The following is a 23,710-nucleotide window of genomic DNA, read 5'->3' on the forward strand; positions in this document are numbered from 1 at the left end:
GTTCCTTGGGAAGGTGGGGGAGCTGTGTTATGGTGATGCTTCTCGATGCTCAGTGTGGTACAGCTCTGCCCCATGGCAGTAGGACCACGTGAAGGTAGCCCTTTCCATGGCACCCATGGCACTCACAGCATTCACACAGCTCTTCCTCCCAGTCTGGTGGAGAAGCCCCTGGGTGCGTAAAGGAGGCTTGCAGGGGAGTTCGGGCACCTCCACAGCGTGTGCCAAGAAGCCCTGTGCCCAGCATCCGGGCTGGAGAGCGAGCACTCCACGTCCCTTGTCGTTCCCCAAGTTCAGCAGCTCCTTCCAGTTCTTTTAAGTTTTTCGGTTAAGGTTTTGTGCTTTAACTTCTTTAAACCTTGATGACCCTTATCTATTAATGAAGAGTGGGATTGAGTTAGGTGTGTGATGTCACAGGTCTGGAAATTTTCATTCTTGGTTTATTGTTGATTTGGGTGAGTTTTTCTCCTGACGAGAATCTTATTATCAGGGAAGGTTCCTTTAAGCCAGTTACATGGTTTTATGCATTTTCTTAGCCATGTACCTGGCCTGTCACCCAGGTATGAGTTTCTTAAAGATCAATTTCATATTCTCACATAGTTCCTAAAATGGAGACCCTTACTCAGCACATGGCTCAAGGTTTTTCTCCCCTAACACCAGATTTATGAAGCTCTTTTGCCTGCATCCTGGCCTGTTGTGTGGCTGGGACAGGTGTGATGGTCTCTTGTACCATGGCTTACTCATTTGGAGGATGCTCAACTCTCTTGGTTATCTTGTCTCCTTGACATGATTGAGAACTGTAAGCAAACTGTTTTCAGCGTATATTGAGACCCAGGAAAGAAGCTGAGTTGTAAATTCTGCATTTCAAGATTCCCTACTTCCTCTTTTTAAAATTATTTTTATGATCTTTGTAACAGACATAGGAAGAATCGTGAGGCAGCCAGTGAGCTTCTGATGAGACTGAAGGACAACAGGGATCTTCAGAAATTCCTGCAAGATTGTCAGGAGGTGCGTCTCCTTTTAACTCCTCCTTTCCTCTCTTCTCACAGGAGCGGCCGAGCATTTGACATAAGCGCCCTTGGAATTATAAAATTAACTGAGGCCAGAAATTCATATCACGTATATAATTTGCAGGTGGGGCGGTGTCAGTTCTCCAGCCTACAAGCTACCACTTAGAGTAACCAGATTATTACGATCTAGAATATTGTAGTCTAGGACTGTGCTGTCCAATACAGTAGACACTAGCTACATGGCGGCTGTCTCATTTCAAATCAGATGAAATTGAGAGTGTAGTTCCTCCATCATACTCGCTGTATTTTAAGTGCTCAGTAGCCAGCTGTGATTCGTGGCTGCCATATCACATGAACAGTGCAGATGTAGAACATTTCCATCGTCAAAGACAGTGATATTCTCAAGTATTCTGTAGCCTAAAAGCATCTAATATTATATTTTAAACTATTTACAATAACGCACATTTAATAGTACAGAAGGAAAGAACTAAAAGGAACTGCAGTTGGCTACCCAGGTAAGAAGAAAGATTTAAAAACATAAAAACTGACTTTCTTATTCACTGAAGACCTTGAAATATCCATCTTTCAGGCTCCTCAGGTGTCTGTCTGATATGCCAAGAGCAGTAATCCTGATTTCAAACTCGAGTTTTAGCATGTGGTATTAATCTGATGATTCTCAAACTATTTCATGCTCCCCTGATACATGCGTAAACAAGCTGGGGAAACTAAAGTTCGCCAGAAAAATGCAATCTCTCTGCAAGCTAGTTGGAAAAAAGCATCTAGCTGACTTCACATGGGTGAGATCACGAGCACATCGTATTTCACTGTCTGCCAGAGAACCACCGTGAGACCCGGTCCTCTCTGGTTTATTAGACTTTAAATCCCATTGGAGGCAGAAATGGGATGAAGAATATCCAAGTGAAGCTGCAGGGACACTGGGGACGGGGAGTTTGAGGGGTGGGGAGAGGATCAAGGTCATGTGCTAAAAATATGACTGGACTCATCACAAATCCCTCACATGCAAACTTATAGCTGTGTGTTAAAAGAAATGTGGCTCTAATAACAGCTGAGTCAGAGAGTCGGTGACAGAAGCGATCCTTCATGTCCACTAAACTGCTGTCTTAATGTGAATCTTAAAAATATGCTCTAGTAGCTAAACCTTGAGAAGGGAAGAAAGCCCCTCAACTATGTGGCTTAGGGTCTGTTGGCTTTCAGGGCCACACTGATGGACCTAGGTCTCTCGGGGTTTGCCTGGAGCCAGACAGGCTGAGGACAGGAGTGCCTCTTCAAGTGACACCTGAGCATGAATAACCTATTTGAATAGGATGCTCATTTAAAGAGGCATTCACGTCCCAGACAAGGCACGGGGAAGAGTAATGGGCTCCAAGGTTAGCTGTGTAGAGTTGCATGATGTGCTGCAGTGAATACCAAGTGGCCCTTCAGCACTGGAAGGAGTGAAAGTTGTCAGGAGACGTTTGCAGCCTGGGCTGTGCCTTCCCCAGATCGAAGGTCCCTGCAGTACCGTGATGTTTCCCTTGAAGCACCACCAGTGACTTGTTTTAACCTCAAGACATATTGGAAGTGTTGTGCTGGGGAAATCAGTGGGATTCCATACCCTTGCTTAAAGGACAAGTTCCTGAGATGAAATTCATTGACCTGAGCGTGGTGAAACCCGGACTAAATTTGGGAAAAAGAATGCCAGGAAATGAACAGGAAGTGAGAGGACGGAGGAACCTTTGAGAGAAGCTCAGTTGAAATTTCCAGCCCCCATTTTCCATTTACATACGTGTGGATTCGAAAATAGAAATGTGTGGGAAAACTAAGCAGATAAAACGATAGTCCTTCCAAGTTGAATCACAGGAAATAGTTTTAGTAGATTTTTAGATCTCTGTTAACGCTTGTTCCAAATTAGCATCCTTAGTTACAAGGAGTTCCCTCCTTAACACACACCAGTGACTGTTGGGCATGCCCAGAGGGCTCAGCCCTGCACGATTTCCCCTCGAAGTATGCACAGAGGTTTTTTTTTTTTTTTTTTTTTCTTTTTGCGGTATGCGGGCCTCTCACTGTTGTGGCCTCTCCCGTTGCGGAGCACAGGCTCCGGACGCACAGGCCCAGCGGCCATGGCTCACGGGCCCAGCCGCTCCGCGGCATATGGGATCCTCCCAGACCAGGGCACGAACCCGTATCCCCTGCATCGGCAGGCGGACTCTCAACCACTGCGCCACCAGGGAGGCCCTGCACAGAGGTTTTGACTGGGCTTTTTTGTCCTGGAGATGATTCGCAGGTCTCTGTGACTGCTCGGCCACGTCTCCCTGGTTTATCTTTCTCTCCTTGAACCTCATTAAGAGTTAGTACAACCATAGGATCTGCTGGGGGTACCACATCAGCATATATAGTTTCCACATAGTGACGGAATTTAGGTCAGGTTTGGGGCTCCAAAACCCTCAGTGTAGCAGTACAAGCAAAGGGGTGATGTTATTATTAAGAGGTACTATTCTTTGACTCTAAACTTTCCATCATTCAGCCTCATTAAAATACACCCCTTTTAAGCCAGAACCTCTGAGAATGGAGCTTGTGTGTGGACCGGCCCACAATTTGAACATCTGTCTGTTATTGTGCTGGTGGAGTTTTACGGAGTACCCAGAGGTCAGATTTAATACCATTGCTGGCTGTTGGTGTTATTCAAGGTCTGGAGAATCCAGGTTGCCTCGCTGTCACGCTCCCTTCCTCGTGGGTTAGAGGCTAGAGGGGGCTGGGTTGTGAATTCTGCCATCACTGCTCCCCCCCCCGCAGAAACACTTGCTGGATGGGGGAAATTTATCGCAGCGGTGCTGTGGGAATGAGCAGGGCCCACCTAGTCCCAGTTATAGATAGCGACCCAAAGAGTATCATAATTTTTGTACCGTTATTTTAATGTGATATCCTGAAAAATGAATGATTTAAAAGGTACTGCTTTTCTGTTGTATTCCCTCCCACCATACCTCCTGTTTTCTGAAATTGATTTGTTTTTCCCCAGGAGGACAGTATAACTAGACGTAGTGGCACAGGGACAGTGAGTTCAGTGCTTTGCTTTGAGCTTAACTCAGTGATCAAAGCATTTTTTCCTATCCTTTTCCAATCTGCACAGTGTTCTGTTCTGCAGAGAATGAGTATATTCTTAAATGACCTTTGTAAATGCCCACAAATAATAACTGTGGTTCTGATTCCAGAATGCTGATGGAGGGCTGATAAACTAGCAAGTTCCATAGCTCCATTTCATTGTGCTGCATTGCACGCTGCTTTATCTGTAGGATGATGTGTTCAGCAAAGAGCAGATTTGTTTATAAGCCTCTGATTTTTATGTAGCTCTTTTTTTAAAAATCTCTCTTGGGTAGGTGTTTATGAATAGCGCAAATATGTGAATGTCCTTTGCACTTTGGGTAAATGCCTTTTATTGTGTTTAGTGTGTGTGTGTGTACAGAGTACAGGGGAAAGTTTTGCCATTTGGTTTCCTTTTAACCTCTTTTCTCCTTAGATTGAACGGCCATAGCATTTCAGATCTTAGTTACTCAGGTAACTGGAAGGAAAATAGGTAATGCTTTTAAAGTAGGAAATTTAGTGTCTCGGTTATTGTGTAACAAATCTATGCTCCTTGCTTACAAAGGGCTTTATGAGATTTACTGGGGGGTTTTCCCTTAATAAAGCATGACATCAAAGATCTCACTACCTTTTGCTTTCAACCCCACTCCCTCCTGTGTGGTGGGTGGGTATCCTGAGGAAAGTAGGGATGGTGCCTGGGGGTTCACCCATGTGCAGAGCTGGGGTGCTCCCGTGACCCGCATCACCCTCCTTGACATCGTTTTCAAAGAACAGACTTTGTATTGTTGAAGCAAATTTATGGGGAAGCCTTTCCTAGCAGCAGCCCAGGATGCAAGTGAATGGCCTCAGAATTGTTGATTCTGTAAGCGTTTCTGTTGGTTTTATGCACCATTTCTAAACCTTTGGTGATGGGACCATGAAGCAGTTTGGGTGCAAATTCGCTGTGGCAGCAACTGGTGTAAGCGTGGCTTCTTGTGGTCACATTAGGAGAAGTGGCACAGCCCCTGAAGACGTTTGCTTCTGGTTCCAGGCTGATCCTGCGTTTGTTTGCATATCTTTCACCTGGGCAAACAAAAGCTCTTCCTGGTTAGGGCTGTGATGGGGTAGGAATTAGGACCCTGGTGTGGCCAACTACAGGCAGGCAGTGAGGAGTCAGGCAAATCAGGATGAAAGCCAGCAGGAGAAGTGTGTCCAGGAGCCAGGCTGGGCTGACTCCTGCCCCAGGCTTCTCAGATCTGTCTGTCAGTGGCTGGCAGGCTCTGTGAAGAGGCTTCCTAGAGTTCAGATCCAAGCAAGACATGTTGGGCCTCAAAATCAAGTCCTGTGAAGTGTTTCTTGGTCTGAATGGAAGGTTCTTTACAGACAGAGGAAGAAAAGGCGAAGGTGACTCAGACTTGAAGGGAGCGTTGAGAGGGCATCGTTGCTACCTTACCCCTATAGTGAGCAAGTTACTTACGCTTTTTGGCATCCCCATAGATAGGCCTGTGAAGGAAAAGGGAGCGATAGAAGAGTAGGGGCTTTGGTTTTTTTAAATAAAAGAACTAAAAGAGTAAAAAGATTCCCGAACAGAGTAGAAGACACTTAATCATGCTTAACATGGTATAGCTGGCACGGCTCTTTGAAGGAGAAAGAAGGTTGTGACTTAGCCTGGTTAGGGCAGAATTTTAAACACAAGCCTTTGGGGGAAAAGCTGGTTAAGGGTGCCAAGCAGTTTGAAAGCTGGCTCGGAGCACTCTTGTACTCCTGGATTTAATGTTAGATACATAGTCGGGAGCAAGGCTCCGGTACACTGTCCATACAGTGGAGATACCTGCTGTGACGGGTCAGGGTTGTAAAGCGAACGTTTGGTTGTCTGTTGACTTGGAAACGTGGAGTGTGTATAGTACGACATAATGGCTCTTTCCGGGCAGAAGAAAAGCTGATGTCACTGTGATCACAATCTCTGAAACCTTCCTGATTTTTTTTTCTTTCCTAGCTGTCTCTCTGGATCAATGAAAAGATGCTTACAGCCCAGGACATGTCTTATGATGAAGCCAGAAATCTGCACAGCAAATGGTTAAAACATCAAGCCTTTATGGCAGAACTCGCATCCAACAAAGAATGGCTTGACAAAATTGAGAAGGTGAGTTAAGATGTTTGATGGGGCTCCATCAGTGTGGCCGTGGTGAGTAAACGAACTGGGTGGAAATGAGCTCCTTTGTATTTAACACGTTTTCCAGCATATTTGAGTCATATCTGACCACATACAGAAGTTACACAGCCGGGAGCAGTCCCGTGTCTCATCTGCTGCCCCTGATGGACCGCAAGCCCCTGGGGCGGCGTCCTCACTCTGTTGATCATGTTATGTGTGCTGGACTGTGACAGAGACTGAGCGGATCCATGGAACTTAGAAATATTATATATTTTAAATAATCTAAAATGTGTTGCTTTGGCACAGGGAGGTTCTCTGCAGCACAATAGAGCATGAATGTGACATTCCCCCCCCCACCCTTCTCTTCCTTCACACTCTGTATGGTTTCAAACTCTTAACGGTTAAAATAATGTATTATGGTCTCTTGGGGGTGATGTGGAGGGGATGGAGTTTTAGGTTATTGGCATCAAGTGTCCCTAAGCCCCAGCAATCACTTGGTGCTCCACGCCTGTGAAAACCACAGTAGGCCAGGCCATTGTCAGTTTTGTTGAGCAGTTAACTCTACGTGGAAAGGCTGCACGTGCGTGTGTGTGTGTGTTGAATGAATAAGAAACTCACAGATCAAATATCTCAGGTGTGTTTTTCACAGTAGCACCTATTCTCCTGCAAACTGCATGTATGTGTGTTTTCCAGGAAGGAATGCAGCTCATTTCAGAAAAGCCAGAGACGGAAGCCGTGGTGAAGGAGAAACTCACAGGTTTACATAAAATGTGGGAAGTCCTTGAGTCTACCACACAGACCAAGGCCCAGCGGCTCTTCGATGCAAACAGAGCTGAACTCTTCACCCAGAGCTGTGCAGATCTGGACAAATGGCTGCACGGCCTGGAGAGTCAGATTCAATCTGACGACTATGGCAAAGACCTCACCAGTGTCAACATCCTGCTGAAAAAGCAACAGGCAAGTGGCTGTTTCCCTGCCGTGGTCCTGATAGTCTTAACTCGCCCACCGTGTTCTCAGACATCCCCTTGGTGTGTGAAGGGATTTTAACCCAGCACAGCGGGCTCTGACAGCATCGTGGGACATTTCCAGAATCAACTGGAAAGACACAGTAGCAGTGTTGGGTGTCCATGCATGGAAATATTCTTTCATTATCATCTTGGTTGATGGATAGTATCATCACTTAACAGTTGAGTAAATATTCATTTCATTTAGTCTGCAATTTACATGAAGGAAAGTTATTGTGTTTGCATACTTGGCTGTATAACGTCTAGATATGTGATAGTTACCTGAGTTGTTCAGGGCACTTCATAAATAATAAAAGAAATTTGGGTTTTTTTTGCGTCACAGTAAAGCCCTTCTAAGGGCCAATGAATTTACTCTGAATTGAGGAGGAAACAGCTCTGGTGAGGTTGAGCAAGCAAGTTGGTGGCAGAACCTGGCAGGAGCTCCCTGGGCCAGGTTTGCAGTGTGTGGCCGAGTCCTCCCCTACCTAAGAAAAGAGTCAGTTTATTCTCAGACGCCAGCCCCTTGTCTCTAAGCCAGCAGTGTGTGGGCTTCCCAGGGTGGTCTTTCCTGAGTGAGAGACCTCTGCTTCTGCTTTCGCTCGTTTTCCTCATGTAAATACACAGTTAGGATGTTTTTAGCCATTATCCAGTTTTAAAAAAGAATAATCAGCTTTCTGACTGAAGAAATCGAGAGGAGATGGTAACATTGGCTGTCCTTCTGGCCTAAAAGAACTGGAAGCAGAAGACCTGACTCCTTCCTGGGGGTTCAGCTGGTTTCCAGCATCGTTATGGCTTCTGAACAGGCAGATGAAGACTGTCCTTTCCCCATAATTAATTCTTGTTTCCCCTGTCATTTGCCTCCTAAGTTCCTGGATAAACTTGACAGTTGCTCCCAAGTTGAAAAAAATCTTTCTAGGAGTTTTTTTTTTTGAAAGATCAGCTGACGAAGTGGAGCTCTAATTGCTGTTCGCTGGCCGTGCGGAACCATTTCTTGGGCTCTCCACTGTATCAGTGAATATTCTTGGGTCTTGCATTTGGGCCAGTGCCACAAGGGAACATTTTACAGCACCCTCCGTGTGTCCCTCGTCTCGGGTGTGAAGGTGGGTCTGTCTTCGCCCTCAGATGCTGGAGAATCAGATGGAGGTGCGGAAGAAGGAGATCGAAGAGCTCCAGAGCCAGGCGCAGGCCCTGAGCCAGGAGGGGAAGAGCACGGACGAGGTGGACAGCAAGCGCCTCACCGTGCAGACCAAGTTCATGGCGCTGCTGGAGCCCCTGAACGAGAGGAAACAGAACCTGCTGGCCTCCAGAGAGATCCATCAGTTCAACAGGGACGTGGAGGACGAGATCGTGAGTACCTCCCTTCCTGGCCAGCCTGGTGCCCGTGTTCTCACTGCTGGGCCCGACCCACCTTGGTCACGTCAGTGAGCTGAGCCGTCCCAGCCCTGCTCTGTGTATCCACGCAAAATGTAACTCTGTTTTTCTGTCGGGTTTTCTAAACATAACTCAAGGGTTTAATGCCCCTCGAACGGTAGTTTTACAAACAAAGAATGAGGACTCACGGAGAGTCCGGTATTGAGGATGAAGTAAGGTCTGGAAGGCTGGCCCGTGCCCTGTATCGGAGGAGAAGGGCAGGCTCCCCAGGCCGCCCTTCCCAGTGGGATTCTTTTTCTTTTTCTAAATTGTATTAAAGTGTAGTTTATTTATAACGTTGTGTTAATTTCCGCTGTACAGCAGAGTGACTCAGTTATACGTGTATATGTCCTTTTTCATATTCTTTTCCATTACGGTTTATCACAGGGTATTGAATATGGTTCACTGTGCTGTACAGTAGGACCTTGTCATTTATCCCCCAGCGGGGTTGAACACACTTCCTCTCTCATGCTGGCCTCCCTGCTCTCCCCTCCTGCCCTCGTTTGCATCAAATTATTTGTTCTCTTTGAGTGGCCCTGACCACCTATTTACAATTCCTTCTAGTTGTGGGTTGGAGAGAGGATGCCTTTGGCAACTTCCACGGATCACGGCCACAACCTCCAGACCGTGCAGCTGTTAATAAAGAAAAATCAGGTAAGCGTGTCTGCTGGGGCTGGCTCCTCCTGGTAAATCGGCGCCATGCTACAAGGCGGTGAGCGGGAGAGCTCTGAGGGCTGGCGGCTTCTCCTTGGCCCCCGAGGCGCAGCACAAGCAGCGAGCTGCCGCGGTTTAGCGAGCCTCCGGCGTGTATGCCCTGCTCCCACAGACCCTGCAGAAGGAGATCCAGGGGCACCAGCCCCGCATCGACGACATCTTTGAGAGGAGCCAGAACATCGTCACGGACAGCAGCCTCAACGCCGAGGCCATCCGGCAGAGGCTGGCCGACCTGAAGCAGCTGTGGGGCCTCCTCATCGAGGAGACGGAGAAGCGGCACCGGCGGCTGGAGGAGGCGCACAAGGCCCAGCAGTACTACTTCGACGCGGCCGAGGCCGAGGCGTGGATGAGCGAGCAGGAGCTGTACATGATGTCCGAGGAGAAGGCCAAGGTGAGGCAGGGAGGCCGAGTCCCCTCCCCCCGCCCCTGCCGCTGGAGAGCCTCAGACGCAGAGCCTGAGCTTGTGCACTGCTGGGGGCGACGTCCTTGTGAAACGTTTCATTGTCGCCTTGGTCGTGGGGGCAGTGTGGTGCATACCGGTGGCTGGAACCTGGCTCTTTGCCCCTCGACACAGAATTTTTTTGTCTGAATCCCGGTACTGTCGTTAAGACTGGATTCATCATGCCCTCCGCTTTTTAAAATAGAGATTTGCCAAAGTCTGCCTTTTACAGTATATACTGGATGCTTTTGTTTTGAGACAGTCTAGAAGTATTTGTAGATGCTTTTGTTTTGAGACAGTCTAGAAGTATTTGAAAGTATTCTCACCAGGATGCTGTTATCTACATCTGTTAGACCGTGGAGAGTTTTTCAGCCAGCCAGGATACACGTGGTTTGCCTGGGCTTTACCTCATACTTCAGCGGGTCCTTGTCACCCTGCATCATCCTCATGTCCGTCTTTCAGAGGCTCCCACGGTCCAGTCCACACTGAAGCTCATGGAGTGCTCTGTATTCCAACGCCCATATCACACCTGTGGCTTTTTTTCTTTCTGCCAAGTCTTCCTCCTGCCACACCACGCAGTCAGCCAGTCCCTTTTCCAGGGGGTTTTGGGTCAAGGGGTGTGGGGACGGCTGTGATTGTGACGGCCCCCTCTCTAAGCAGGATGAGCAGAGCGCCGTCTCCATGTTGAAGAAGCACCAGATTCTGGAACAGGCCGTGGAGGACTACGCGGAGACGGTGCATCAGCTCTCCAAGACCAGCCGGGCCCTGGTGGCCGACAGCCATCCCGAAAGGTGAGTGCTGTTCTGTAAAGATGAGACTGGCCTGTCGGTTCCTCCCCAGTCAGGGCCTCTTGCTCGAGTAACTGTTAATGTAGATCTTCGGGAAGCATTTTTAAAACAGACCCAGTAGGCCTGTGCTGAACAGGAAGGGTGACCGGTTACATTACAGGAGCTCACTCTTGCGGGTTGATTATCTCCTGCTGGCCAAGCCCTATTGAGAGAAGATTAATGGTGTCGTGCGTCAGAAGTACCGATTGACTTGCATGGATATACAGGTGATAAAAGTACCTACCCTTGGGTTTAAAAAGTCATCCAGTTTAGGAAAGTAATTACTAGTTTTAATAGAGCAATGGATAAGGATACTTGGACCTGTAAATTAAAAGGGCTACGGGGAGAAGAAAATGATGCCGCCTCTGAACTCATATACATTGAGTCTTGAGAATGCCTCAGGAATAAGAAAAAGGAGTGTGTGGTACTCCTGCCCTGTTACATACCAGGCTTACACGCTCACTTCAGTGGCAGTCATTTTAGGCTTTCTCTGGAACTGCCTATTACGGCTCAGACAGACAAGAATCGGCTTTGTGCATTAACCAAGGCCAGTTGGAGATGAGGTCAGTGGCTGGGTTGGTACAGGGCGTCCTTCAGGGGTTCGTGATCAGGACTCCCAGGAAAGTGGCCTTCCTCATCTCTCAAGGACAGGCATCAATAAGTCCTTGTCTGACTGCTTTCATGCTGGAAGACTGTCATTCCGGGAGAAGCTGGAGGGAGGGGGATGGATGCTGCACCCCCAGGACCCAGGAAATGGGAGCAGCAGGGCCTGCCCTCCTGGCAGAGAAGAGCATGCAGCCCAGAGAAGGTCAAGGTCTGTGCAGACGGGGATGTTACCTGTCCCTTCGACAGCATGGCACCTGAGAACGGATCCTGGGTTAACTTCTAAAGTCAGAGGAAGTCCTGACATACGGAGCCAGCAGTGCAGAGTGTTTCGATTTCTCTCCCCTCCCTCCGTCATCACGGCCAGGATGGCCTTTGTCCTTAATCACTGTGTTTGTTACACGTTGGCCCTTCATTACTTGAGGTCAAAGTTCAGAGTTTTATTTTTTTAGGCTAAATCGGTTAACTTGAGGTTTCCTTTGAGAAATGTTGTAGAATGTGATCTCTTGGCATTTCCCCTCGTTTACTGGCTCCCTGAAGAACATGTCCCCCTCATCTCGCCCCCCCTCCCCCCGACCCCCCTGCAGTGAGCGCATCAGCATGCGGCAGTCCAAGGTGGACAAGCTGTATGCGGGCCTCAAGGACCTGGCCGAGGAGAGGAGGGGCAAGCTGGACGAGAGGCACCGGCTGTTCCAGCTCAACCGGGAGGTCGACGACCTGGAGCAGTGGATCGCCGAGAGGGAGGTGGTCGCAGGGTCGCACGAGCTGGGGCAGGACTACGAGCACGTCACGGCAAGTACTGCGGGCAGAGGGTCCGGGCGGCCGCGCGGCGCATGCGGGCTGCGGAAGGCCCCTTGCGCGCCTTGTCTGCGAGCAGAGAACGCACCCCAGACTCGAGCCAAAGATGGCGGGGTTTCGTTTCAACTTGACACTTTGGTCACCGGGCGACTTGGGGGTTGTTGAACTTCTCTGCTGCGGCCTGTCCTCCTCTGGTCAGAGGATATGGAGCCCAGGCCTTACTGGGCGGCAGTGAGCAAGGAGGAAGCCTGATTGATAAAGAGGCTTTGGAGCTGAGATCTGTTAAGTCAGGCATTTCTCTCCAAAGGACATTCACGTGATCAAGAAATAAAGTGTTCACAGTAGTCTCACTGATTTCTTGGTGTGTATCCCTGTTTCAGATGCTACAAGAACGATTCCGGGAATTCGCCCGGGACACAGGGAACATTGGGCAGGAGCGCGTGGACACGGTCAATCACATGGCAGACGAACTCATCAACTCTGGACACTCGGATGCCGCCACCATCGCCGAGTGGAAGGACGGGCTCAACGAAGCCTGGGCTGACCTCCTGGAGCTCATCGACACGAGGACACAGATCCTCGCCGCCTCCTATGAACTGCACAAGTTTTACCACGATGCCAAGGAGATCTTTGGGCGCATCCAGGACAAGCACAAGAAACTCCCCGAGGAGCTCGGGAGAGATCAGAACACAGTGGAGACCTTACAGAGAATGCACACCACGTTTGAGCACGACATCCAGGCTCTGGGCACTCAGGTGGGTGAGGCGCTGCCCAGCGGTGGTGGGAGGGCTTCTTTCCGTACAGTGTCTCTGTGCCTCTCGGAGCATCTCTCTCCATTCCTTGGCTCCGCAAAACATGCCTCAAAGAATTGCCCAAATTAAACGGACATGCGTGTGCACATACACGTATCACCCACACTGCTGTAATGCTCCATCTGGGAGGACTTACCAGTCCGTAACATTCTCAGTGTGCCACATTTCGCAGACACTGTTGGATGAACAGTACTTATGATTAAAATAAACAACCCAGACACATACACAGACATTTACAAGTTTTAGGCCTTCTCAACAAGAATTTGAATTACGTTGGCATATCCATCTGGAATAATTTCCAAAATGATACCTCATTATTTTCCGTCAACCAGAGTCTGAGTTTTGTATCAGAAAAGAGAGAAAACAAGATTCTAAAGTTTTACTATGCCCGCTCTTCCCCTCCCCGCTATGAAGTGGTTAGCACTAAGGCTTTGTTTAAGAGCTGTCTGGCAAAGTGATAACCATATAACAGTAACGATCGGTAGTATAATCACTCTCTAATGCACACTCTCATCCCTGCACAGTTTACTGCTTAGTCTTATGCCTATTAGATGAAAAATAAATTGTATCTGTCTTTTCCCTTAAATTTCAAGATCTTAGAGAGAAGTCCATTTTCTTAAAGATATCAGCCCTCAGGATATCAGGAGGTTTGTTTTTACCTTTTAGAAGCACGTCAGTGATCTACTGCAGGGGTTGGCAGATTTCTTCTGTAGAAGCCCAGACAGTACAGATTTTTGGTTTTGTGGGACATACAGTCCATTTACAACTACTCAGCTCCACCATCGTAGCATAAAGCAGCCACGGACAATCCGAAAGCGAAGGGCATGTCTGTGTGCCAGCAAAGCTTTATAAAAACAGGGAGCGCAGATTTGCTGTGGGCCAGCCCCTGATCTAGTGTGCCAGCCTTCTTTGGTGTGCTCTGGGGTTTGTTCTATGGAAGGACCACCTTTACTGCTGTTGTCTTCCCCTTAATTTGCCCCTTCTAAAAGCAAAGGTAGGTCACAGCTGGGGCTCCATGCACGTTAAGTGGCTTCCCCTTTTCCATCCTGGAGGTAGAAGGTGTGGAGGGAATATTTAAGAGATTTGTGGAGAGACTGAGGGTCTGCATCAGGCAGAATTTAAAAGTGCCCACCATGCATTGTGCGGGTTTCCAGTCTTTCCTTCACGGCTGGCGGATTCTCCATTCATATGCTTGTCAGCTTCCTGTTCAGTGGCTCTCACTGCGTGTAAGGTCCTGGAGCACCACGTGAGCATGTAAGGATCCTGAACCATGCAGTCTGACGTGCACGTGCACTTAGAGCACGGCCACCAGAGAAGGGCCGACCCTGGCTTGAATTGAGCCTGTTAGCTGTATCACTCCAAGTTTTAATTTCCTTCCTAAGCTTCGGTTCCCTAATGCTTTAAGGATTGCAGTGTGTATTGTTTTTAAAAAGCTTAAGAGAACTTCTGGAGTGCCTGGAAGCCTTATTAGCAGCAGGTCTTTCCTCTGCACCTGTAAAATCATTTACTTTTAGAACTTCAGGAGACTCCAGAGATGGTAGAGTTGCTCCTTCATTTTTTTTTTTTTCATTAAATCCCTTCACTTTGAGAGGCTCAGAGAGATGCAGGAGCCCACTGAGAGTCCAGGAACATCCAGGGCAGGAATCTGTTCCATCAAGCCTGATAGTCTGCACCTCACCGTACCCGCTGGGCCAGGCCATTTCAGCCACAAAAGTATGCATGCCCCTCCTGCAGTTAGAGCAGAAGGGAGGGCTCCCGGTGCAGGCTCCGGAAGCTGATGGCGTTTCCTCCTTGGCTGCTTTACTCTTACTGCCAGCTGACCCGCCACCATCCTCCATTCTGTGCGGGAACAGTGGGCATGAGGGAACCTGATGATGATCTGCAGTGACTCCTCAAAGCAGTAGTTAATTCTGGAGGGAATTTCTGCTTTTGCTCTCCTCATCTACCTTGTTTGTTGTGAGAACAAATTAAAAACAGCTAGAGGCCCAGGAAACTTTTTTTTTTTAACTTGTTTGGAAAGATTTGGTTAATCATATAGGAGATAAGCTTTTCAAATAATTTCCTAGGAACTTGCTTATTGTCATTTGAGTTAATACCTGAGCCATATTTAAAGTGTTTCCAAAAGTCTCTTAGGATATGGAAATCAAATCACCAGGGAAACCAAACCCCATTGATTCTTCTTTGCGTCTCTTGCAGAAATTTGTTTTCCTTACCTACCACCACCTAGAGCCTTTTGAGTGATCAGGGTTGGAACACCTCCCCGCAAGCCCCAGTGTCCATCCACCCCGTGATGTTTCTCCACATAACTCCCCTCACGGACACCTGAAGGCTGCTATCACTCAGGATGGCTGTTGTCTTTAGACTTTGATCAGTAAATGAAGATTGAGTGTGCGCTCCCCATACATGTATATTTTAAATTAGATGTTGTGCACGATTATGGCATTACTAATACGTACTTTATATAAAACATAAGAGAAGGAAATTTTTGAAGACAAAATAAGTCACGGTTATTAGTTTCTCTTGTAAAGGTGTATCTGCCCTCCACCACCACCCTCGCCCCCAACAAAAGGGTGAAAGGCTTTTCTTGTTTTTTTCCCCCTTTTTACACAGAAAGTATTGATATTATGTACTCTGTCTGTGCTTTGCCTTCTCTACATAGCCGTCATCTTGGAGTACTTCTCATATGAGTACACAGAGCCCTTCCGCATTCTTTTTCATGACTGCATGGGAACCTCCTGTATGAAAGTGCCATTGTAATTTAACCAGTCCCTCGTGGACGAACAGATACTTTATTTTCAGTCTTTTGCTTTTACAGACATTGGTGCAATAAATAACCTTATGTGTATTTCATTTCCTAAAAGTGCAAGAGTATATGTAGGATAAATTCCCCAAAGTGGAATCATAAAATCAAAAGGCACACGCATTTATAAGTTTGGTGGGCACTGCCTGTGCCTTCTGCAGGAGCTGTAACCTTTTGTCCCATCAGCAGTGAATCAGCTCACTGACATATATACATCATCAAGCTTGAATTTTTGCCAACTAGGAGATGACAAATTACAGTATCTCCATGTAGCATATTTTCATAAGGCTCATTGGCATTTCTTGTTCTCCAGAGTTTTTATTGAAGTTTGGCTGGTTAAGATTTTACCTTCTTTGGCATCGGCATTTTCAACTGCATTAAATGCTGCTTTTTTGTTTTTCACGTTGGAATGTGCCATTGTGGGAGCTCTTACAGGTGATGCATATATTGTTTTCAACAGCAACATCACATAGCTAATGGAAAAGGTGTTTCAAAATGAGTTCTTGATGGCAGTTTCTCATTCCTGATTTAAAAAAACACCGTCTGTACCATGCAGGAGCAGATTAGGTGTTTATCCTTTACTGTATCTGGGTGCATACCGTGTGTTTCTGTGCCGTCTTCACATCCTGGGCCACCTCCGGGGACCTTTCCCGACCAGGACTCGCATCAGCGCGAAGGCAGAATAGTGTGCAGAGGGGGAGTGGGAGGCGGGTGGGGGAGTGGGAGGCGGGTGGTGGCGCGGAGGCCCAGCTCTGACCCGTCTGGTCTCCTGGCGGCTTCACAGGTGAGACAGCTGCAGGAGGATGCAGCCCGCCTCCAGGCCGCCTATGCGGGCGACAAGGCCGAGGACATCCAGAAGCGGGAGAACGAGGTCCTGGAAGCCTGGAAGGCCCTGCTGGACGCCTGCGAGGGCCGCAGGGTGCGGCTGGTGGACACGGGGGACAAGTTCCGCTTCTTCAGCATGGTGCGCGACCTCATGCTGTGGATGGAGGATGTCATCCGGCAGATCGAAGCCCAGGAGAAGCCACGGTAACGCTGCCGGCCTCCCGGCTGGGCCCTGCCCCAGAACTTCGAGGCCAGAGCGGGGGCGGGGAGGGGTTTTGCGGGGGAGCCGCTGCTGTTCCACTTGTCTCCTGCACACGGTTGTCAGGGAACGAGGGGCCCAGTGTAGTCGAGCCCTGTGGAGCCCTCCCCATTTCTCCCCGACCCTGTCCCCTGGGTCCACGCTCACCCAGGCCCTCCTGCTCTCATCTGTGGGCCTCGTGCCTCAAAGCAGCCGCATACCTGGGACCGGACTAGCTCTAGCTCGCCGCTGGAATGAGGTGGCTTCTCTGAGTTCTTTTTCTATGTCTGTCAGATCAAAAACCACTCTGTCCCTTTTCAGACATATTACTAAAGGTGCCTCTTACACTCAGCATCTGCTTTAATGGTGTCTCGGGATTCGTAGTTAGTATTTGTTCTGTGTCTTCTCTTTGTCCATGTTTCGTGCAAAGCGGTGAAGAGGAGCTAGTGGGTGTACAAGCAGGCACATACACAGCCTCCTGTTCACCCCTGCCGGCTCCAGCCCTCACCGTAACTGAGAAATGGGCTGTGCCCCAAAAGAAGAACTACGGTTATTATATACATGAAGCAGTTGTGTTTCCTTAGGTCAGGACTTTCCAGTCAGTCGGTTTTGATGGATGAGACGTTCTCATGGCTCTGCCAGTCGCTGATTGCTTGGCTGGTTCCTGCTCTGTGTGTCTTCATGTCTAAATAAGGAGACAGTATTTGCTGCTCTTTAAAACACACACGTCCTGAACCTTTGGCAGCTAACTCACTGGGGTACAACCGGGGACACCTGTTACTGCCTCTGTGCCTTCTTGAAGAGTCTGAAGTGCATTTCAGAGTAAAAGGTTGAACAGAGATCCAGTGGTTTTTCTGGTCTCCAACTAGAAGAATTGTTTCAGCGCACACACAAAAATAAAAGTAGCCTTATTCTCAGTGTTAGGTTGTGAAGCTGTGCTTAAGTTATACCATCGTTGCACTGCAGCTCAGTGACCTAACCTGCGCTCAGACTGTGACTCAGATACTGTGCTGCCAGTTTCCTTCAAATTAATTACGTGTTTTGAAACCCACACGTTTGTTTGCAAAGCTTGGTCTCCTAAAGGAAGTATTATTTGTGTAATTTTAGGGATGTGTCCTCTGTTGAACTATTAATGAATAATCATCAAGGTATCAAAGCAGAAATCGATGCTCGTAATGACAGTTTCACGACCTGCATTGAACTTGGGAAATCGCTGCTGGCGAGGAAGCACTACGCATCAGAGGAGGTAGGATGCCACTTATGCTTTGGGGCCCCTGGGGTGAGTGCAGCTGGTGTTCAGATGTAAAGTGACTCACTCTTGTGAGCGTGTGTGTATGTGTGTGGGGGCATATATAGACACACACACAGAGAAATCTATGCTTACATTCACACACACGTATGCACAGAAATCCTTGCTTCTTTCCTGTATGTGTAGAATAAGACAGGCAAGTGTCTAGGTGTAGAGCCAATCAAATCCATGGCCCAGAAGACAGTTTTTGAGGGCCTCTGGTGAAGCGTTCGTCCTCTCTCACCTCCTCCATCAGTTCTAGAAGGCGTCACCCCTTCTCTGTCACCTGTGCCCTAGATCTCTTTGCTCTTTAGTGGATGGTTGCTAAGTCGAGTTGGGATGCTGGCGACACCCAGGGCAGTGGTGATCAGTGTGAGGCCTCTGGGAGCTCAGGGCTTTGCCCCTCTCGCCGCCCCCCGCTCTGAACTTGAGTGTGTTCGCCACAGGGATCCCCGGAGTCTGGAGGGGGCTCAGTGCATGGTTGGCCTCCTCACGACAGAGCAGCTTTGGGTTGAGCCTGGCCTTCCTCCCAGCCCCATCTGGAAGGAACGTCGCCATGCTTTTCTCTCTTCTGCCAGTACGCAGATAGACTGAGCAGTCCTTAGATCTTACCTGCCTTAGTGGGGGTCTCTACATAAAAAGTGTTTTTCTTGGGCTTCCCTGGTGGCGCAGTGGTTGGGGGTCCGCCTGCCGACTCAGGAGACGCGGGTTCGTGCCCCGGTCTGGGAGGATCCCACATGCCGCGGAGCGGCTGGGCCCGTGAGCCATGGCCGCTGAGCCTGCGCGTCCGGAGCCTGTGCTCCGTGGTGGGAGAGGCCACAACAGTGAGAGGCCCGCATACCACACACACAAAAAAAGTGTTTTTCTTATATGAAGCAGCCCATCAAGGGCCAGACTAGGAGGATGTGATCTACTCTATTAAGATGTCCTTGGGGTCCTCTTTTCTCACAGATCAAGGAGAAGTTACTGCAGTTGACGGAAAAGAGAAAAGAAATGATTGACAAGTGGGAAGACCGATGGGAATGGTTAAGACTGAGTAAGGATGTACCTAATCTCTCTGCTCTTTTTGGGTCCCCACTGAAAGCAAGCCAGTTTATTTACCTGCTTTAATTGATTTGATATGATGTTATCTCTTAATGATTTTTGGAGTCTTTCTGAATGCTGCTTTTTTAATGTCCTATTTCACCATTTCATGCTAATAAGTATTTTAAATAGTTCCCTGTGACATATTCATTATCTTTCATCTCATGATTGACCTCAGTGTTGTGAGTGGGGTCTGAGTGTGTAGGAACAGTATAGGGATGACAGGACGTGGCATCCCTCTGGGAGAGTGCAGACAGGAGCCCTTTCTCCTCCAGTTATCTTTAAGGACAATTGTTACTGTGGAGTCAAGAAGATGGAAAGTTGGCTTGTTAGGTCTTATGAAAGCTAACAACGATAAAGATTTTGCAGTGAACCGGGCATTATTCTAAGTGTTTTATATGTTTTTCTTTATTGACTTCCCACAATAACCCTCTGAGGTAGATTCTATTTTTAATCTCATTTTATAAAGGAATATGTGAGCTAACACAGATTTCATAATATACAGTATTGGGAAGAGCATTTATGATTGGTATGAACTGCAAAGGTAGCCCAACTGAAGTATTATTTACCGTACTTTGCCATTCTGTGTTTGGGGCTCCAGGCTCTGTCCTTATATTATACTATAACCTTATTCTCAGGCACCAGGAGTGCTTTCTAGAAGCAGAATCCAAGGGGCCTTTTCTGAAAGGTGTATAAGAGACCTAGTGGAGGCATCTCAACTCTTTTGAAAAAGAAATCCCACTTTTGATCATTCTTTGGATGAGGTTTTGGTCTGTAAATTTTGCCAGCTCCCAGGGCAGGTTCAGTTCAGTTCAGTTCAGCAAAACCCAGATTACACTCCACTGTGAACTCGGCACCAGGTTGCATGCTGGGCATTCCTGATGAGGTGACAAGTTTCTCGAGCAGTGGGGGCATCTTCTTGTGCCGTGTTGGGGAGGCCACCAGGGGGACACCAGTGCTGCCCGCAGTCGTCTTCTTACCTGAATGACCCCAACCGTTGCTGCTTAAGGTATAATGAAAATGCCAGCCATAGCGCAGGCAGAGCTGAGGTCTGGCCTGCCTTCTCACAGCTGCAGTGGGTGGAGGTCATGCTGTGTTTCCTCACGTGTAGAGGGACAGAATGAATAAAACAGAAGCCTTAGCCCATACTGTCCCTACTTCCCCTACTGCTTCCAGGTCCTTCCCTGCCTCTCAGCCCCCCAAAGTGAAACAGCACTTCCACCCCAGAAAGGGTGATTGGTGAATGGCTGTCCCATCAGAGTAATCTGGTTATATGTAGATTGTGAATTCTTCAGGGCTCTGAGGCTTACCTCACCGAAGTAGGGCTGAGTGAGCAGAGCATACCTCCTGGCCCTGCATGGCCGTATAGTAGCCACTGCCCACATGGGGCTCTTCAGAACTTGCAACATGGCTGGTCCAAATTAAGATATGTTCCAAGTATAAAATACATGTCGGATTTCAAAGACAGAAGAAAAAAAAGATGTAACACAACTCAGTTAATTTTTATACTGATTACGTGTTGAAATAACAGCTATATCAGGTTGTCTAAAATATGCATTTGAAATCAACTTCACCTGTTTTTAATGTGGCTGCTGGGAAGGTTAAAGCTGTACACGTGTGGCTCACATGACATTTATGGAGACAGCGCAGATCTAGACTAGACTGTAAGCTGGTTGTGCCGGCAGCTGCCAGCAGAGGGCAGCGCCACCCTGAGCTGCCGAGTCACCCTGCCCTCCACACTCACTCTTGGCTCCCTGTGCAGTCTTGGAGGTCCATCAGTTCTCAAGGGACGCCAGTGTGGCCGAGGCCTGGCTGCTCGGACAGGAGCCCTACCTATCCAGCCGAGAAATAGGCCAGAGCGTGGACGAGGTTGAGAAACTCATCAAGCGCCACGAGGCTTTTGAAAAGTCTGCAGCGACCTGGGACGAGAGGTTCTCCGCCCTGGAAAGGCTGACGACAGTAAGTGGGCCCTGGGAGCCGGGGTGCTCTGCCGTGGTTCCCGTGGGCAGCCTCTCCTTCCTGCTCACCTCCCAGGCTAGGGAGCTCAGGTCATCGCTCTGATTTTAAAAGCGTAAGGATCTTCCTGGAGTTGGTGTTTCTCTTGGTACAGGACGTGGGGAGATGGTCCAGGGCTCCTGCCCCGTCAACCACTTCCTGGGAACCTAGGTCTCTGGTCACTTCCTGTCTGGGAATTGATCGATTGGGATTTGCTTTTCTCTTTTGATCTGCTTTTCTTCCTGTATCTCATAGAAGCCGTGGTTTCTAGGGAGCATAGCCTTACAGTTCTCTTCCAACTTCAGGATTAGAATTCCCATCAAGCACTAGTATCTATCTTAGACCACTGAAAACTCTCCCCAGTCCTGATAATCTCTTCTGCCAAAATAAAGGCCTCAGAATAGGGCTTGCTCAACTGGTGTTTTCTCTCCGAAGACACTTGCATTCCTGGTGGAAAGCTGATTCCTTATGGTGTGCTTCCCGATTTCTACCGTCCTGGGCATCTAAAATGTACCTGTACACATGTGTGTTAAAACGGAATACTTTGGGTACATGCATATATTGCTCATGAAATGGCTTAGTTCCAGTTAGTCTATTTCCTGGCTTTTTTTAATGTGTTATTGGGGTTTGGCTGAACCTGAATCCCTACCGCAGCACAAGAAGCCTCCGTGGGAATTATTGCAGCTCTGACTCAGTGGTGTTGGTCTGATCTCTGATGAGTAGTCCAGCACGGACCCTCATGCTCAGGTGCTTTCTTCCTCAGCAAAGTTGAGAGCTGCAGAGTTCATTTAGTAACTAAACCCGATATCCCAGGAGCACACACAGCTCACAGGGCTTCTGCCAGCCCATAGAATGGATCTGTTTCATCACTCAGACCTCTGTTTCCTGTGGTTTTGGGTTGTAGCTGCAGTTCCTATGACCTTAACGAGATTTTGCTTAGGATGTTAGTTGGTTGTCCCATGTGATCCAGCATAGACCACTCAGACAGGAGGGTTTGCCTGGAGCCCTCTCCTTAAAAGAGGCAGAGTTTGGGGTTCTGCCACACATCAGCGTGTTCTCCCTCAGTTGGAGCTACTGGAAGTGCGCAGACAGCAAGAGGAAGAGGAGAGGAAGAGGCGGCCGCCTTCTCCTGAGCCGAGCTCGAAGGTTTCCGAGGAGACCGAGTCCCAGCAGCAGTGGTGAGTCATGGGCAGCCCGCCCACTTCAGTCTCAGCTTCAGTGACAAGAGAGGTTTAGGGAGCACACTTTCTAAGCCCGTGCTGATGTGCCCTTCCTGTTAGTCACTTCTGAAGACTACTGAGACTCCGTACGGTCACCCCTGGATAATATTTGAGGACAGTGACTTGTCCACAGTCACATTGCGATGTTGGTAGTGGAAGTGGAATTTCGACAGCAACCATCTCTGCTGTGCACATGTGTGTGTACACACACACACACACTTAGAATTTCCACATGAGTAAATGGATGGAGTGAACTACCCAGATTTCAGGCCAGTGAGTGTGTGGTGATGCTTTCTGAAAGTTCTGGGTGACTTTCACACAAAGGGCAGAAATTACTCTGTATTTCTGAAAGGCTGATTATTTTGCTGGGGTCCAAGCTCCATGACAACCCTGAATGCCACCTTTATGGTCAGGGATGCCTGTGGTCTCACTCTCTCTATCTAGAGTCAATTTGAAACACTTAAAGAGTTTTTAGAAAGATATCACGTCATGTGAAAGAGGGCTGCATATGTTTTCCTGAGAGGAGGGCTCTAATAAAGTTGACTTGTGTTCTCCCCCGTCTTCTTCTCTTTCTCCTCCTCTTTTCTTCCCCTCTCCCCTCCCTCCTTCCCCCTTTCCTCCTCTTCTCTCCTCTGTCTTCTTTCTCCCCCTTCCCCAACAGGGATACTTCAAAAGGAGAGCAAGTTTCCCAGAATGGTTTGCCGGCTGAACAGGGATCTCCACGGGTTAGTTACCGCTCTCAAACCTACCAAAACTACAAAAACTTTAATAGCAGACGGACAGCCAGTGACCAGCCGTGGTCTGGACTGTGAAGTTCGCTACCATTTGTCAAGAACCACTCTTTCCAAATCCTGTTGGTTTGACCTTTTGGCTTCCACTTCACCCACAGTGTTAAAAATTTTACTTAATTCATAGCCTTCCTTGGTTTCATATTTGTTTGCGTTTAATTCATGTTTATTTGAGTTTTTTAACTGATGGATGCTCAGTTGCCTGAAAGCAACATACGTATTTTTTGTTTATTTATCGTGAGCTTTTTACTTTATTAAGATTTTGCAGCAAAAGCCTTACGTGAGTAATTGAAATTAAATGAGATTACAGCAAAATGAAGAAGAAAACTAGAATCTGACAGGTATGACACATCCAGTTATACTAACAGGGTGCAGTCCTGCACTACACGTAGCCCCCTTTACAGAGTTATTAACCTGCAGTAGTTTACTAGGGATTGAGGAGGGAGACTTCCAGTACTAAGATTAAAACCTAGAGTCAGCTGTGTAACATTCCATGAAGGATACATTCATTTATTGAAAACGATAAAAAAAAAAAAAAAGTTGAATCTACTTGGGAAGGGTTTTTTTTTAAACTTTAGGTGCAGAATCTGAACAGTTTTGAGACCCTCAGATCATTCTTTACTTTTTTACAAACCAGGTCCTCTCTTTAT

General features: G+C 48.0%; 1 protein-coding gene across 6 annotated transcripts in view; it reads left to right on the top strand.

Annotated features, from left to right (window-relative positions):
- The window catches only part of SPTBN1 (spectrin beta, non-erythrocytic 1), a 197,536-nt gene that overhangs the window by 164,897 nt on the left and 8,929 nt on the right, over positions 1 to 23,710 (top strand). For 5 of the 6 annotated variants that reach the window (XM_060117307.1, XM_060117310.1, XM_060117308.1 and 2 more), the window contains 15 exons: positions 915 to 1,005; positions 6,061 to 6,207; positions 6,910 to 7,173; positions 8,343 to 8,567; positions 9,195 to 9,284; positions 9,457 to 9,735; positions 10,441 to 10,574; positions 11,801 to 12,005; positions 12,392 to 12,766; positions 16,408 to 16,652; positions 17,794 to 17,932; positions 18,926 to 19,010; positions 20,820 to 21,016; positions 22,118 to 22,230; positions 22,934 to 22,997. In XM_060117307.1, coding sequence (XP_059973290.1) covers positions 915 to 1,005; positions 6,061 to 6,207; positions 6,910 to 7,173; positions 8,343 to 8,567; positions 9,195 to 9,284; positions 9,457 to 9,735; positions 10,441 to 10,574; positions 11,801 to 12,005; positions 12,392 to 12,766; positions 16,408 to 16,652; positions 17,794 to 17,932; positions 18,926 to 19,010; positions 20,820 to 21,016; positions 22,118 to 22,230; positions 22,934 to 22,997 — 2,653 coding nt within the window. The remainder of the gene's footprint in view (positions 1 to 914; positions 1,006 to 6,060; positions 6,208 to 6,909; positions 7,174 to 8,342; positions 8,568 to 9,194; positions 9,285 to 9,456; positions 9,736 to 10,440; positions 10,575 to 11,800; positions 12,006 to 12,391; positions 12,767 to 16,407; positions 16,653 to 17,793; positions 17,933 to 18,925; positions 19,011 to 20,819; positions 21,017 to 22,117; positions 22,231 to 22,933; positions 22,998 to 23,710) is intronic. The other variant, XM_060117312.1, reaches the window with a different exon arrangement.

This window comes from Mesoplodon densirostris, chromosome 14, assembly GCF_025265405.1.
Source record: "Mesoplodon densirostris isolate mMesDen1 chromosome 14, mMesDen1 primary haplotype, whole genome shotgun sequence".
Lineage (NCBI taxonomy): Eukaryota > Metazoa > Chordata > Mammalia > Artiodactyla > Ziphiidae > Mesoplodon > Mesoplodon densirostris.